This window comes from Urocitellus parryii, chromosome 9 (genome assembly GCF_045843805.1).
Source record: "Urocitellus parryii isolate mUroPar1 chromosome 9, mUroPar1.hap1, whole genome shotgun sequence".
Lineage (NCBI taxonomy): Eukaryota > Metazoa > Chordata > Mammalia > Rodentia > Sciuridae > Urocitellus > Urocitellus parryii.
The window spans coordinates 138,349,239-138,365,545 of NC_135539.1; the positions used below are offsets into that span (position 1 = coordinate 138,349,239).

General features: G+C 49.2%; 1 protein-coding gene across 2 annotated transcripts in view; it reads right to left on the reverse strand.

Moving 5' to 3' along the window:
• Positions 1-5,603: 5,603 nt before the first annotated feature.
• The window catches only part of Tnn (tenascin N), a 66,035-nt gene continuing 55,331 nt past the window's right edge, over positions 5,604-16,307 (reverse strand). For both annotated transcript variants that reach the window (XM_077802790.1, XM_026388491.2), the window contains 4 exons: positions 14,998-15,094; positions 14,015-14,182; positions 8,239-8,402; positions 5,604-5,793 (listed from right to left, as the gene is read on the reverse strand). In XM_077802790.1, the coding sequence (XP_077658916.1) occupies positions 5,653-5,793; positions 8,239-8,402; positions 14,015-14,182; positions 14,998-15,094 (570 nt within the window). In that variant the 3' untranslated portion in view covers positions 5,604-5,652. The remainder of the gene's footprint in view (positions 5,794-8,238; positions 8,403-14,014; positions 14,183-14,997; positions 15,095-16,307) is intronic.

Genomic DNA, 16,307 nt, shown 5'->3' on the forward strand with positions numbered 1-16,307 from the left:
CTCCTGGCTATTCCTGCATCTGCATTTCTCCCGTGTACATATTTTCCTTTCACACCCCACACCTGGTTCTTCTCCTTCCTTGGTCACAATTCCTTCAGCACTTCCTAGCTGCAATAGTCCTTGAATCCCTGAAAATTCCAAGTTCAAAAACAGAGCTCTTGACCTCATCTGACTAACACAGACTCAGGACCCTTTCCCAGAGGAAGCAGCTGTGAGCAGCATCCGACTCCAAGCTCTGCCAGGTGAGGATGGCCCCTCCTCTTAAATCCTGTTGACTTTCCTTCTATAGATCTGTTTCACCTGCGCCCTCCCTCCCTTTCCCGGTCGCAGGCCAAGGAAGTCATTACGCATTGCCTGAACTCGTGATTCTCCATCCTCCCCAAGCCCTCCCCAAGAGGATGGTTAGATGGGTGGCAGGTGCGGTTGGATGCCTTCTGATGTTCTGCAGCACAGCAGAGTAACTGTGGTTGACAACAATTAATTGAATATTTCAAAATAGCTCGAAGAAAGGGTTGTGAATGCTCCCAATACAGAGAATGAGGAATGCCTGAGGCGATGGATGCGCCAATTACCCGGATCTGATCATTACGCATTATATACGTGTACTGAAATGTCAAACTGAGCCCCTCAGATGTGTGCAATCACCGTGTTTCAATTAAAAATATATATTTTTTAAAAATCCCACCACCCCCATTCTCTATTCTGCCTTCAGACTGATGATATTTTCAAAATAAAACCTGACCGTGTCACTGCAGAGTTTAGGAACCTCTGAGAGTTCTACGCTGTCCAAATGCTTTCATGTGAGCAGTAGCTCTGGTCCCTGTGGGATGTTAGAATCCCCCGGGGAGCTTTGAAAAGCTCAGATGCACAGGACTCACCTGAGACCCATCGAAATTGAGTCTTTGGAGGGGAGTGAGTCTCTGTGCACATCAAAGCTCATGTGGACTCTGATGGGCAGTGCCAGCTGAGGGCCACTGTTGAGAGCCACAGCCGAAGGGCCAAGGGGCCCCAGCAAACTTCCAGCTGTCAGCTGATGATTGGCTCACAGCGGCCCCAGCAACATCTAGCTGATTGGCTCCTCTGCGGTGATGCTCATTGGGCTGTTTCCCTGCCCTTTCAGACTACGGAGCTGCTCATTGGGGGACTATTTTGGCTCCGCCCACATGACCCAGCCAATCAGCCTCAAGAGCAGGAGGATTGTGGGAGGTGGAGAGGCTTGTGGTTGGGAGAGAGGCTTGTGGGAAGCCGGTGGTGGCAGTTGGGCTCTGAGGGTTTTTCCTGAGGAGCTGTTTTGTTTGGCGTGTGTGGTTCTGAAAATAAAGTTCATTTCTTTTGACAAGTGGCTCCCGAATTGTGCCCAGCCAGACTGTGACAGGCCACCGTGATGGCATGGCAGGGAATCCTGGCCCACTCCTGTAGACTGGCTCCCAAACTCTTCACATCTGCTAGGTGCCCTGGCACCCCAGGGTGTCTGTGTCCTCCCCTGGAAGATTCAGACCTATCCTTCCACAACTAATGCTGTCGCATCACCGCAAAGATTTCTCCAGCACCCACGCTGGGATTGGTGGCCCTGCTCTGCTCACCATGGCCCTGGTGACTCATGGTCCCCATGCTGCCACTGTCCTAGTTTGTTGCCACACTGTCTTCCCACAGCCCTGCCAGCTGCTCTAGAGCAATGGTGGTTCTGCTCATCCTGTGTCCTGTACGGGGCAGGCCACACTCAGGGAACTCCACCAAACGCTTGCATGACTACTGTCCCTACCCTGGCCTGGCCTGCAGTCCAACCCTTCCACGTGAGCTTCTGTGTGCTCTGGTTTGCACTAAGGGGTAGACATTGCTTCCCAGGAGCTTCACAACCTTGATGGCTCAGATCCTGGCCCATATTCAGCCACCAGAGCAGGAGCTTCAGGAGCTTGCCACATCAAAAGAGGTCAGGCACACGTGAAGGGTCAGAGCCAGATAAACACCTTTTGGAACGAGCTTCCCAGACTTCCTTCCCTGCCCCAGTGGAACTCTTGAAGGTCAGCTGAGTTCTCCACCCCACCCCTCCTTTGGGCCAGCATAGGTCCTACATGCAAAGGAATATGAACGAACTAACCCACTCCAGTTTCCTACAGGATCCCTGCGGCCCCTGGTGGAGAAAGCCTGGCTCAGTGAGCACGGGTGTGCACCCTGTAATCTACTGCCATCAGACCCCTCCAGAGCAAAAAGACCTTCAGCAAAAAGATCCAGTTCAGGGCTACTCAGAGTGGTCACCAATCCGGCAGGAGCCCCCAAACCCCCACAACTACTGACTTACAACATCCGGGGACAGGGTGCAGCATTCCGTGTTTCATGAGTGCTTAAATTTAAGAAGCAGGTTAAAACTGAAGAGCAGGGCTGGGGATGTGGCTCAAGCGGTAGCGTGCTCACCTGGCGTGCATGCGGCCCGGGTTCGATCCTCAGCAACACAAACAAAGATGTTGTGTCCGCAGAAAACTAAAAAATAAATATTAAAATTCTCTCTCTCTCTCTCTCTCAAAAAAAAAAAAAAAAAAACAAAAAAAAACAACTGAAGAGCATTGTCACCATCCACCATCCCTGGTCTGAGAAGTGCCTGGATTGAAGCCATTCTGCTGTTTTAGGAGGCACTTCTTTGCTGGAACTCCTGGACCTACCGGGATGGGCCCAGGGCTTCTGAGTCACAGGGCTGAGTACCCTCATGCACAGGTACAGAGCATAGCACAGAGGAATCCAGAGATGACTTGAAACTGGGAAGCTGTACAGAAGGACCTTTAAGACAAGCAAGGAAAATAGCTCAGGTCCAGGGCCCAACAAAGCTGGGTCAAGGCTGAAAGAAACCTGGCATGTCTCTGCAAAAGCTCCCCCTCAGAGCCCATCACAGCACCCTCCTCACCCCGGCCCCACCTCCATCTCTCTCTTTTTTTTTAATATATGACAGCAGAATACATTACAATTCTTATTACACATATAGAGCACAGTTTTTCATATCTCTGGTTGTATACAAAGTATATTCACACCAATTCATGTCTTCGTACATGGACTTTGGATAATAATGTCCATCACATTCCACCATCATTTCTAACCCCATGCCACGTCCCTTCCCCTCCAACCCCTCTGCCCTATCTAAAGCTAGTCCATTAGGCCCATGTTCCTTCTCCCTATCCCACTGTGAATCAGCCTCCTTATATCAAAGAAAACATTCAGCATTTGGTTTTTAGGGATTGGCTAACTTCACTTAGCATTATCTTCTCCAACTTTATCCATTTACCTGAAAATGCCATGATTTTATTCTCTTTTATTGCTGAGTAATATTCCATTGTGTATATATGCCACTTTTTTTATCCATTCATCTATTGAAGGGCACCTGGGTTGGTTGCACAGTTTAGCTATTGTTAATTGTGCTGCTATAAACATTGAAGTGGCTGTGTCCCTGTAGTATGGTGTTTTTAAGTCCTTTGAATATAGACAGAGAAGAAGGATAGCTGGGTCAAATGGTGGTTCCATTCCCCATTTTCCAAGAAATCTCCTTATTGCTTTCCATATTGGCTGCACAAATTTGCAGTCCCACCAGCAGTGTATGAGTGTGCCTTTTTCCCCACATCCTCACCAACACTTATTGTTGTTTGTATGCATAATAGCTGCCATTCTGACTGGAGTGAGATGAAATCTTAGAGTGGTTTTAATTTGCATTTTTCTGATTGCTAGTGATTATGAATATTTTTTCATGGATTTGTTGATTGATTGTATATCATCTTCTCAGAAGTGACTGGTTCAGGTCCTTGGCCCATTTATTGATTGGGTTATTTGGGTTTTTTGTGCTTAGCTTTCTGAGTTCATCACCTCCATCTCTTAATCCTACTCTTTTTCTCCTGCAGCATTTATCACTCTTGAAATTAGATACTTATTCTTCATTGTCAGTCTCCACCACTAGACTATGAGCATAATTTATTTGCTATTTATTGCTGGTCTTGACCTCTAGTATATAAGCACTAGAATATACAGAACAAAACATATAAGCAAATGTCTTGTTCACGCGGCTAGGTCCAGTGCTTCGGAGGGAACCCGGTACATCACATGTCTGTTGAATGAATAGGTGAATAAATGAGTGAATGACGGCTTTGTGAGCACCAGGCCAGCGTTGGGCTTGCTCACCCATTTCCCCCAGTGTCCAACAGGCTGCCTGGTACCAAGCCAGCGAACTCTTCATAGGTTCCTGAGTCAATGAATTGATCAGCCCCAACATGAAGACCATACCTCACGCAGACCACTCATTATTAGATCTAGGGTTACTATGGCATTGCTCAGTGTGTCCATCTGGGGAGGGAGTGGGACAGAAACAGGAAAACTGCCAACTTGGAAGGTTGGCAAAGACAGTCTCAGGAATATGGCATGACGTTCACCCAGAGGTCAACACCTGGACAAGCCCAGGCAGTCACCTATACCTGCCCTGATGGGACACTGTAGCTTTTAGGACATACGCTTCCTTCCCACTCATGTGCTTCTGCATTGCAAATGCCATCATTTGCCATCACAGGAAGACAGCACAGTCAACCAGATTCCATCATAATGTGCCAATTGCGCCTTCACTTGCACTTAGGTTAAGTTTAGCGTTCAAGTGCACTTATTCAGGGAAAAAAAACACAAAGCAAAATTTATTTTTGATCAAGTAGTTTATTTCTTCTTGAATAGGAATTTAAGTTACTTCAATGGCCATTGACTTAGCTACAGAAAACTTCCAGGATGATAGGAAACAAGCAAGAAGAATCTGACTCTGTCCAGTCAAGCAGTGAGCTTCATGGGGCTGGGGAACCTGGGAAAACCCAGGGTCCAGCAGGGAGGGGAGCCAGGGAAGTGCAAGGCTGAGGGCCACATGGGCACAAAGGGGAGTCCAGGAAGAGTCCTGGGTGGAACTAGTTATTAAGAGAGTCAAATCATTTAAAGTTGAAATGAGTGAGAATTTATTTACAACATATGCAGATCTATGCAAGTGATTATGCAAATGGATGGAAAGGGGGCAGTTAAAGATAGCAGTAAAATGGGAGCTTCGGTTCCCAGCAAGCCAGAGCCCCATCAGAGCTCAGCTAAATGTGAGTGCATTGGCCCTTCCCCTTCCTGTGCCCCATAACACCAGCAGTATAAAGTGGGTAAGAGCTGCACTTTCTCTCAAAACCCAGGAAGAACAACAAATGCCGGGCTGCCTCAGCCCTGACCCCTGGGGAGTAGGAACCTCTCTGTGATGCTTTTTTCCAGAAAGATTTGTAGTAGCAGAGCTTTAAATATGTGTATATATACACACCCATTTCTAGAGATTTCCGATGGGTGAGATACTAGGTGATTCATCTTTTCACCCTAATGCAGTACATGTATTATCAAAAGTGGGCTGAAAACCCGTGAGTTCCAACACCCTTTCCCACTCACACGTACTGTGCAACTACAATATTGAGGATTCTCGGGTCCCCTGGGGGTAGCTGGGAGAAAATGCAGGGGACAGGGGTGGAACTGCTGTGATTTGAAGTGGGGGACCCATTTGTTCTGGGTTACCCATCAATCTCAGAAACTAGAGGCCCTGAGCAACCCTAACCACCAGCCCAAGCCTACACAGCCCCAACCCCGGCTGGTGGCTTCCTGCGAAGACTGCTGCAACCGCCATCAGAAGGCTCTCGTCTTTCCTGTCAGTGTCCGCTTCTTTCTGCCAGAGAAACGCCCTCTGCTGTAGCCATGGGGGCGGATTTTCAACTCCACGTAAGGAATGGAGAACTCGTGTCCTTTCCAGGGCTTCCAGTTCACCCCCTAAGAAGAAGGCCAACATCAAGAAGAGGCATCCGGCAGGAGGGCAGGGGAGGGGACAGTACCAAGCAGTCCTCTGTACCCAGTGAAATTCCCCTCTCCCTCCCTCCTTCTCTCTCTCCAGGGGAGAGAGGAGACAAGGTGGCCCCTCTGATTCTGGGGAGGTGAGAGTCAGATCCGAAGGCACCCTCTGCTGGGCAGCTGGGGTTAGAGAGCCTGAGGGGACAGATTCCTGCAGCCTCTGTGCTGGGAGGATGGGATGTGAGTCCAGGATGTGGATGAGGCCAGAGGCCCCCAAAATAACACGGGGCCCACCTGGCCAGCAATGAGCAAATTAGCTTGGCCTCACTCTTTCCCCTTCCAAAAAATTAAAGGCAAAAAATAAACATATTAATTGGCCAATTGTGTAAAATCATTTTCAATTTAGACTGTTTAGATATTAGCTCTGGGGTAACAAATAACCCGCTGAAAACTAAATTTCATTTTATGTCTTTTGACTGGTGAGCACAATAATATTTAATTCACTTAATAACCTTGCAACCTGGCCAATAAAGAGCCCAAGTGACCGATTTTATGTATTTTAATTTGTGAGGTAAATAATAAACAAGAAGCTAAATGCCTTGCAGACTGTGAAAAGCACATTAACCAGATGAATGTCTTTTATTAGCAAATATGGGGATGGTTTAGGGCATGCTGGCTGCTCGGTTCAAATATCTGATCTCTGATGGCAAGTTTCTCTGAGTCAGCCCACATGCTGCCACCATGATTGATGGACCCACCCTCCTTGGCTTCCCTGGGGGGGGCAAATTTATTCTTCCCTTTGAAAAACTACATAAGGATTGGGAGTCTCCTCAGCCTAGTTAGGATCAAAAGGATAAAAATGTACCTGGACTTTAGATGCAGTAATATTGGAATGGAGTGAGTTCTGGGGAAAGGTGGCTTCCTGAAGGGGAGGGTCAGGACCTGGGATGTGTTACGATTTTTACATGAGGAACATTCAGAGGTAAATGATTAGACTATGAGAGCTGTAACCTGGTCAGTCCATCCTAGTTTGAGTGGACCACTGCAGACAGGTGGGGTATGACTGAAGGAGGAGGGTCACTGGGGTCGTGCCCTGGAAGGGCTCATCTTCCCTATGGCCCTTTCCCCTCTGTCTCTTGCTGCTTCCTGGCCCCCAGGAGCAGAGCAGAGCTCCTCCACTACACCCTCTGCCATGATGTTCTGCCTCACCTTGGGCCCAGAGCCACGCAGTTGGCCCATCATGGACTGAACCTCTGAAACCCTGAGCCAAGGTAAACGTTTTCTCCTCTAAGTTGTCCTTGTCAGGTACTTTGGTCACAGCTATAAAAAGCTGGCTAACACAGATGGGAAATTGGAAACCCAGGATGGAACTCCGAGGGCTTGTGGGGAGGACTGATGATGACTAGGAGGAAAGATGCGATTTTCCAGAAGCTGGGAGAGCCCACAGGAGACACCCAGTGGCTGACAGAATCCAGATGATACTCAAGAGTCAGGGAGGTTTGAGAAGTGGTTACTAGGAAACCCTCAGCAAGGAGGAGAGAGGTGCCCTCCTGGGCTCTCAGCCCTGCGCACACTCTTACTGCAGAGACCCGTCCAGCACAACGCTCTGGGAGGACACGGGGTGGGCTTCGGGTGAAGTAGATCCAAGGATAAACCCGACCGGAGGCAGAAGAGACTACCTTCCTGGTGATCAGGGACTTGAGAGAAATGGCTCTGATCCCATGAGAACAACTAGGAAGGACCATGAAGTGTCAGGTGTGGAAAAAGTTCTGGTCTCCCCAACATCCACAGGTGGAAGCCCTAACCCCCAGTGTGATGGTATCAGGAGGTAGGCCTTTAGGAGGTCATTAGTTTAGATGACATCATGAAGGTACTGTCCTATGATGAGATTAATGCCCTTATGAGAAGAGGAAGAGGCCATAATATCTATCTCTATTTCTCTCTCTCTCTCTCCCCACCCTGCTCTCTCGCTGTCTCGCTCTCTTGCTCTCTCTACAGCCAGGAAGCAAGGCCCCACCAAGAGCTGGACCTGTGGCACCCTGATCTTAGATTTCCCAACCTCTACGAGAAATAAGTGTCTGTTGCTCAAGCCCCCTTCAGTGGCATTCTGTTAGAGCAGCCTAAGCTGACTGGGACAATGTGTGTGTGAACTGGCAAGGTGAAATGGCGGTGACCCATGTCATCTAGCTTTATACGGCAGTGGGCAGTTGGAGTTTCCCACCCACCTACCACCAAGGAAGTGTGAAGCCCTGGAATGCAGAGGGCAGGGAGGGACGTGACCTCAAGGCCTGAAGCCTAGAGGAGAAGCTTTTCTGTCCTGACTGGAAGTCTTGGAGAGAGAGGAGCCCCCAGACCAGGGAGCAGGGTGCCCTTTGGGGAGCCGATGTGGACAGAGCTGGAACAGAGAGATGTTTGCCTCTCACATACCTCACTGTGCTTGGTCTCCCCGTATTTGCCATTGGGATTGGCCAAGTGGCAGTTCTTGTACCACCATCCGCCATGATGGGTCAGGGCACAGTTGCTGAGGGCGATATCATTGTCCCTGTCAAAAGTTGTAAACTTCCATCCATTGTGGTAAGTAAGAGCGTCCCCTGCAGGAGAGAAGAGCAGGAGGCAGAGCCATAAGGGGATGATCAAGGCATTCCCAGGAAAGTGCCCATGGACCCAGTCACTTATATGTCACGATGGTCACCACTCTCTGAAAACAGCCATAATGGGAACAGAACATGAGTGAACAGGTCCTCTTTCCTGGCCTGTCACCCAAATTCCAGGCTTGTTTCTCCAACAGCCTCAACATTTTCACATGGAAGCTCACGGTTACATCAAATGTCCAGCCATCCCCCACACGAGGTGACCACTCTGTCCTCTCATCTGTGCTGTGCTGAACCCCCGCACCATGTCCAACAAGCCCCTCATGCCCTCAGCTCCTCGCACCCCCCCTCCCCTGTTGCTGCCACCCCAAGCCTCTCCTCATCTCTCTGGCTTCTCGCCCTCAGGCCCCCGGAAGCCCAAACACCCATTTTCACTCTCTCCAACCTAACATCCTGCTTCCTACCACAGGGAGGTGACTTACTCCTCCAAGTGACAGTGTTGTCACTTGGCTATCCCCTAGACATAATCTCAGATTCCACTGTCCCCACCAGGCACCCTCCACTTTTAAATCAAGCCAGTCCACCTTTCATGGCAAGTCTGCCCTTCATTGGTCAAAACCTAACCTCCTGTAAAGCCTAGTAACGCCACTGCTAGGGAAGAGCCTCACTGATGCCCCTGATGTACGCACACACCCCTGAACCTGGAGCCCGTCGGGTGTACAATTCCGCACTTCTTTACATCCCATCTGGGCCCTGCCTCTATGATCTTAGCTGTCTTTCCCTATGGCACTTGTCATCTTTATAAGTTCACTTCTTTCTCAGCTCATAAAAGGCAACAGAGTCCCATATCACACTCAAGCTTCATCAAGTTCTGTTCCAGCAACAACAATGCCTTCAATTGCATCGAATCTGAGTTTATGGAGCAGCTTCACACACATGTTCCCGTTTAACTCTCACGGGCCTGCAAGGTGGGCAGGGCAGCTCTTGGTCCCGTGAGGAAATAAACCCACAGAGGTTAGACTCTAGGGAATTTTAAAGTCCCAAGTCCACAAATGGCAGAGCTGGGACCCAACCCCAGTTCCTCAGATTCTAAGACCAGTGTTCTTTCTGAGAGACCAGTTCACGATGACTCCTAGATTCCAAGACAGGGCTTCGAATGCTCTAGCAAGAGCAAGCTGTCTCTGAAAGCCCTACAGGCTTTGCCCAGCCCTAAAGAACCAGAAACCGATTATGGGGTGGGCCCCTGCCATCTGTGCTTCGACTAGCCCTTAGATGTTTCTGATGCAGACTACAGTTTCCTGCATTCACCTACCTAGTCAAGGACATTTACTGGACACCTGCTATGGATAAGCACCATGCCAGGCTCTGGGAATATAAAAAATGAGGAAGTCCTTGCTCAAAAAGCTTAGCTGGGGTGAGTGTTTATAAAGAATTGGTAGGGCCTGGGGGTTCGGCTTGGTGATGGAGCACGTGTTTAGCAAGCATCTGGTCCTGGGTTCCATCTCCAGTACCGCAAAAAAAAATTTTAAAAAAAATTAAAAAGTTGGTAACACTTTGTGCAAAGGGAAGGTCCTGGTTTCCCCTCCACCTCTGTGAGCTGAACAGCTGCTCTTTTATGCCTCACCCAGCCAAGGCAGGAGGAGCAAGTGGCCAGAGAGGCCACTCCACTTCAACCCAGCAAAATGGCTCTGCCCCCATCGTCTCCAGTCAAAGAAAGGCACTTCCCCCTCCCTCCAGGGTTCTCCCAGGTAGTTTACTGTAGCTGGAAACAGCACGCGAGCCCCTCAGCCACATTCTTTCAGTGAGCAGAGCTGACCTAAGTTGAGTGAACGTTCCCAGAGCTGTTTTCTAAGAATTCAGGCAGACGCTCTCTTAAAGATATGTTCATGGTTATCTAACCCTGGGCACTGGGATGAAGAAAGGTGAAGCAGGTTTCAGTCTGAGTGGGGAAGGATTTTTTTTCTTTTTACTTTTTTGTGGTTGTTTTCTGCAGATGAATGTTTTCTGAGGCCATCCTACCATTCAGAGTGTAGATAGTGAGTATACTCACAAAACAGAAAATAACTTGCTCTGGTCATCTGGTCCCATTAAGAAGCTTATGTCCCTGAGTGACATCAAGTCATCAAGCCAGTGGGGCTCAGACGCCCTCCCTCCTTCCCACTGAGGTTGAGGATGAAACACTGATGAGGGACAAAGGCCCACCTCAGAACAACGGGACTTGGGGTCAGTGCAGGTCCATAAAAGCTCTAAACCCAAGTTCAAGGTGGGGCCACTGATATGGTCATCATTCACCTCATCAAAATGTCATCCTGGGACACACTCCCCTCCTCCAGCACTTCAGGGGACAAGAAAGTTGACCCAGGAAGCCACCGTCTCAGACCAGGAGAATCCATTAGCCTCCCGTCCCCTGCCTGTGTTTGGACCTGGAAAGTCTCCTATCCTGGGGTGTGCGGTAGGTGAGGAGAAGAGGTGCGGTTTCGAGCTTTCCCTTTTGTCCATGTATCCATTAATTTTTTTCCTCTTCCTCAAGTACTAACCTTTGAAAATCTGCTTCAAAACAAGGAAGCCACTATCATTCGTAGAAAAAAAAATCCTCACCATCAATATGTGGCATCCCTGGCCCCAACCCACTAAGCGGGAGGCAGGGATCCCAGGTCATGGCTCCAGGTGCCCTGGGGGTGGACACATCCCCCGAGCACCTGAGCACAATGGAGCCCCGCGCAGGTGGGATATGAAGTCAGCTGTCAGTAATTGGGTGGCCCACAGAAATCATTAGGCACCATTTTTCACATTTTTATATTTCCATTATCATCTCTAAGAGGATGAACAGCATCTTGAAGGGAGAGCTCACCTTGTAGCCTCCCCACCCCACTCCAATCCTTAGAATCAGAAACAAAATTTGCACCCTATCGCCTGGCTGGAGTTCGCTTCATGGAGGAATAATTGACTTTCCAATGGGACTCCTGTAAAGTCAAAAATTAGGACCCACCTGGGCAGTCTGAGGCAGGGGAATAGCCTTAAACCACACATTTTCTCCAGGGTGGCACAGGGCTCACTTCTAATTAGAGCTTTTATGATATCCGAGCTTTTTAGAAGCTGGGAGAACAGGCAGGGCAGAGAGATATCAAAATGTTCACCTTTCACTTGAACACCTGTCCTCAAATGGTGTTCATTAGGATGTGAGTGGCCAGAAGCTTCCTAAGTTTTAATGCCCTCCTCCTGGACCAATCAGCATATGTAAGGAAAACCACAGCCCCACCATTGCAGCTCGGAGTTTAAGACTAGATGGCTGTCTAAGTGCCATGTGATCTGAAGTCCCCAAGGCTTCCTATTAAAAAGCACGTCCTCCGCTGACTGGCACTGTGGCCTGAACAACCTGAGGGCAGGAATTACCCCGGAACCCATGCAAGTAGAGGACCTGCGAGGGGAACCAGGTTAACTCCAGAATGTGGCAACTTCATTCCACTCGCTTTTTACTCGCATCAGTTCATTTCCTGGGTTATGTTAAACAGACCCAGAAAAGGCAGATTTTAACGATGGAGCAAAGGAGAAGGGACAGCCTGGGAGGACGGGTCTGAGTGAACCAGGAAGTCAGTGACTGAGCTCCAGGGAGAGGTGCAGGGCACAGGGACTGCACCCAGCTTCTACCCTGCCTGGAGGTGCCCCAGATGGAGCCTGTGGACATGGGACCTGTTAGCCTGAGAAGGAAAGTCTGAGGCTAGCTGGTGGGTGGGGACAAGAACAGAGGAGAGGGTAATGGAAGAAAGAGGGATGGACAGCCTGTTTGGCTCTGTGCTGGAGGAGGCCCAGGGGTGAGGGAGACAGCTGTGTGTCCCCTGTTCTACCACAAGGTTGGGAGAGGTGAGAAGAGGCATCAGGAATGCAGGCTGGCTTTACTTAGGGAGGGTGGGAGTGGAAGAACATGGGTTTAGTCCTACAAAACAGCATTTTTAAAATTATTTGACTATTAAATTATCATGACCATTTAAATCATCCTGTAAATGCCTGAAAGCCACATGCATGTCCATCTGTGTTTCCTGATTGTATCTGAACTGCCTCTTCGCCATGCCTGACTTTCATGATTGACAGCACACAGGAGTGATACAGTGCAGCCTCTCTGCAGCCCACAGAGACCAGGGACCACCAAGGAAAGAGGAGGAATCCGAAGCAGTGCAGCCTCTTACAGCGGCAAGCCCTTGCTTTCGAGGACTGCTCCTTCCTGGAGACAGTCCGTGCTCACTCTCCCCCCACCCCTACCCTTGCTTGGACTACGCAGACAGCTCTGCCTATAGCCAAACTCCTTGCACCTTGACAGATGCCCACTCCTGCCACATCACCAAACCCGCCCTTCACTAACCCCTGCGGCACCTCCAAAGCCTCAGGAGCTACTCTGTGAGATATTAAATATCCATAAGATTATATAGAAAATTCCTGCAATATTTTGTGTCTAACACTCATTTACATATGCTGAGCCAGGCTCTGTGCTAGACTCCACGAAAGGAAAGCAAAATACAAATGATTGTTGGAAAAAAACGAAATTATAAATCTCAAAGAAATTCTGCATTAGCAGTTGACCACTCCTGACCATGGCCCCAGACACTCCAGAGTTCTGTTCAAAGTCATCTGCCATGGGGGGCCTCAAGTAGGCAGCTTTGAGAAGCCCTGCAAGGCTTCAAGACTGTACCAACTTCCCTGGCCCCAGTGCCATCCTTGCCCTCACTGGGTTCCGCAGGCCTGGACAGCCCCTGCCCACCTCCCACCTATGCTCAGCCCTTCCTGCAGACCTGCCTCCAGTCCCTGTCCAGCCAGAAGCTTCCTCCAGTCACTCGGGTTCTCAGCATCCCTCTCCTTAGCTCCTTACTCCCCTTGCCTCTTGGCTCACTCTGCAAATACTGCCTTTCGCTTTTCCCTCTGTATACATGTGCACTCCATGCTCTCCTGTACAGCAGCCCACCCAGTTAAGCCAAAGTCGGGAACACTCCAAAGTCAAAGGACAGATTCACATTGTTTAAAACCCACAAATGTAGATGTTTAAGTATTAGTATTGAAACAGTAACCACACCTCCCCCTCTTAAATAAAACATTTACTGATGTAATCCAGCATTTCAGTCGCATTGCTCAGTTGAATCCTTGGCCTTCGCAACTGAACACACCATTGACTGGCAGTGCAGCGAGCAGGGCAGGATGAAGACTGCCCGCGGTCAGCAGCTCTGCTCACCCTGCCTGTCACAGCAGCTTCAAGTTAATGAGACCTGTGCTTCTTATTGGTTGAGTCAATTTTTTGCTGTGATAAAATACCCCCCCACACACACACACACCCTGCTGTGAAGAGAGGACTCCAAAATACTGCTGAGGCTGCTGAAAGACTGAGAGCACCATAAAATCACTCAGAGGCTAACTTCATCCACTGAGTTACTGCAGCCTGAATTCGGGCAGTCCAAGAGGAGGGAGAGGCACAAGCATGCCCCCTGCCCCCTCCAGGGAGCGGGCCTCAGCTGTCAACAAGGTCAATTCAGCTCCACACAGTACTCCACTCTGCAGACCCACCACAGGGCACACCACCCTTGAACAACCCAGAGCGAGGGCCGCAGTCAGAAAACCCCCTTTCTTACCTGCTGTGCCTCTGTATTTCCCAACTGTTAGCTTGTAGCGCTCCTTGCTGGAGGCCACTTGAAAGAAATCATACACGGCATAAGCAGATTCGTTGACAGTCTGCAAGTCCACTCGCACCTCGTACCGGGTGGGTGTGCCGGTGGTGAGATTGTGCAGTTTTTCAAGTCCTAGAGACATGGGATGGAATTCTAGTAACCAGCTTACCCTATGCGTGAGACCTCGCCATTTGCATCTGAGATTTTCAGAGCCAAAATTCACTTTAGCCTTTACCTTCTCTGCTAACAAGAAGGCTTCCCAACACTTTCTCTTTAATTTTCTGACTCTACTATTTCTTTGGCACAGGCATGCCAATAACTTCTATGGAAGGCACCATGAGGGGAGCAGAGTGATCGTGGAATTAATCCACAATAGGCTCCATCTCTCTAAAGGAGAAACAGCTCTATTTATCAATCGTTAATCTCACCAAGTGGAAAAACAGAGCAACATGTTCCGATCCCTGAAGAGATCTGTCCCAATCCAACCACAAATACCACCTACTCTACCAGATGCTCAATGTCCAGCTCTGACTTCAAAATTTCACATTTCCCACTGAATGTTTGGCTATTTCACTCTCTTTGAACATCTGCTCCAGAAGACAGCAGAAGAAGGGAAACAACATCCACCACCCTAGGCATCCCTAGCAGAATTTCAGGGACAACAGAATGTCTCCCCAGTCAAAGCCCAGGACCCCAGTCCATTGACCCCTTCTCCACTATGGGGTCTGTAAGAAGTCCAGGCTCGGCTGACCCTGCAGAGCTCAGACACAGCACAAACCCCTGGAGCATTCCTCCCTCTCTCCACTGCCACGGCACAGGGGCACAGTGTCCCTGTTACTTGGAGCTCTCCCTGAGTGTAGTGGGCATCCTTGAGCTGCCTGACCTGCTTGTCAAAGGGGAAGTGACCCCTCTGCCACCCCCACCCTCCCAATGCTCAGAGAACCGACCAAGCCAGAACTCCTTCATGGGGTCCCCAAAGCCTTCCACGTAGCTCCGCCAACGCTTGAAGAAATCCAGTTGCCCAGTGTTCCGTCTCTGGAAGACCTGAGAAGGGAAACAGGAAATAGGTGCTCCACCTGGACATGCTAATAGACAACTGAGTAGAAGGGAAATGATGGACTCCCCCCAGGAGCTCCTCTTTGTGTATATTTTAGAAAGAATTTTCATCTATGTATCAGTTGATTCATGGTATTTGTCCACCATATTAACAAGTGTTGTTTAGATACAAGAAGTATGCTGGGTGCTCAAATGTGGAGCACCTACTACAGAGGTTTCTACCCTCAATTATAGAGCACAGAAGAACCAGGAACTGGTGATATAGTTACTAGAGGTAGGCTCTGTAGGGCAGAACATTCCAGACCTTTGCTGGCTCTGATCTGTAATCTTCAATATCTGTTCGACGCAATTGGAGCACATCATGTTGTCTGCCCTCCCTCCTTTAAATAGTTGGAAAAATTATTTTTAGTTCACTTGATTCCTAACATAGCAAGTATTTAGTATTTTGGGGGGGAGACGTTCACTCAAATATTTATTAAGCATGTAGTTGGCACCATGCAAGGTGATAGGTGAATCAGGTAAGCCAGAAATGCTCCCTGCCCTCATGGACCCAGCAGCCCAGTAAATGACATAGATGTGGATTAGATAATCCAGCAAATAAACATGCAATTAAAACAATGATAAGGCTATGAAAGAAGATGCAATAGGACTGTGAGAGAGCGATCAAGAGGCCAGGAAAGAGCCCCAACAGGGAAGCGGGTATCGGGCAGGAGAACTGGAGGCCAGGTTGTTGGGGCTCTGGAGCTGATTAGGAAGGGACAGGAAGGCAGCTGGAAAGGCTGGCAAGGGTAGACACTGGTGGGGCTTCAATAAGCATGGTTGAAGACATTGGCCCAGTGGACGAGCTGTGGGTTGTTGAAGGGTCTTAAGCAGGAAGTGAACTGTTCATACATCCATCTTGCTCAGACCTGTCTGGCTGCAGCACAGAGAATGGAAAAGTGGAAGAGAGAGGTCGAGTTAGGAGGCCAGTGTGGAGTACTTGACAGGAGGCTGCCCTAAGGGTAGACAGAAGTGCCCAGAAGATCAAATTGGCAGATGTGGGGATTGACAGAATGTGGAACTGCAATAGGAGAGAAGCAAGAATGAGTCTTCCTGAGTTTGGGTTTGCAGAGCCTGGTGACTATTCACTGAGCGTTTTCTTAGATGCAGGATTCTGAGAGAGGCCAGGCTCTGAGAGGACATGGTATGAGTTATTTTCAGG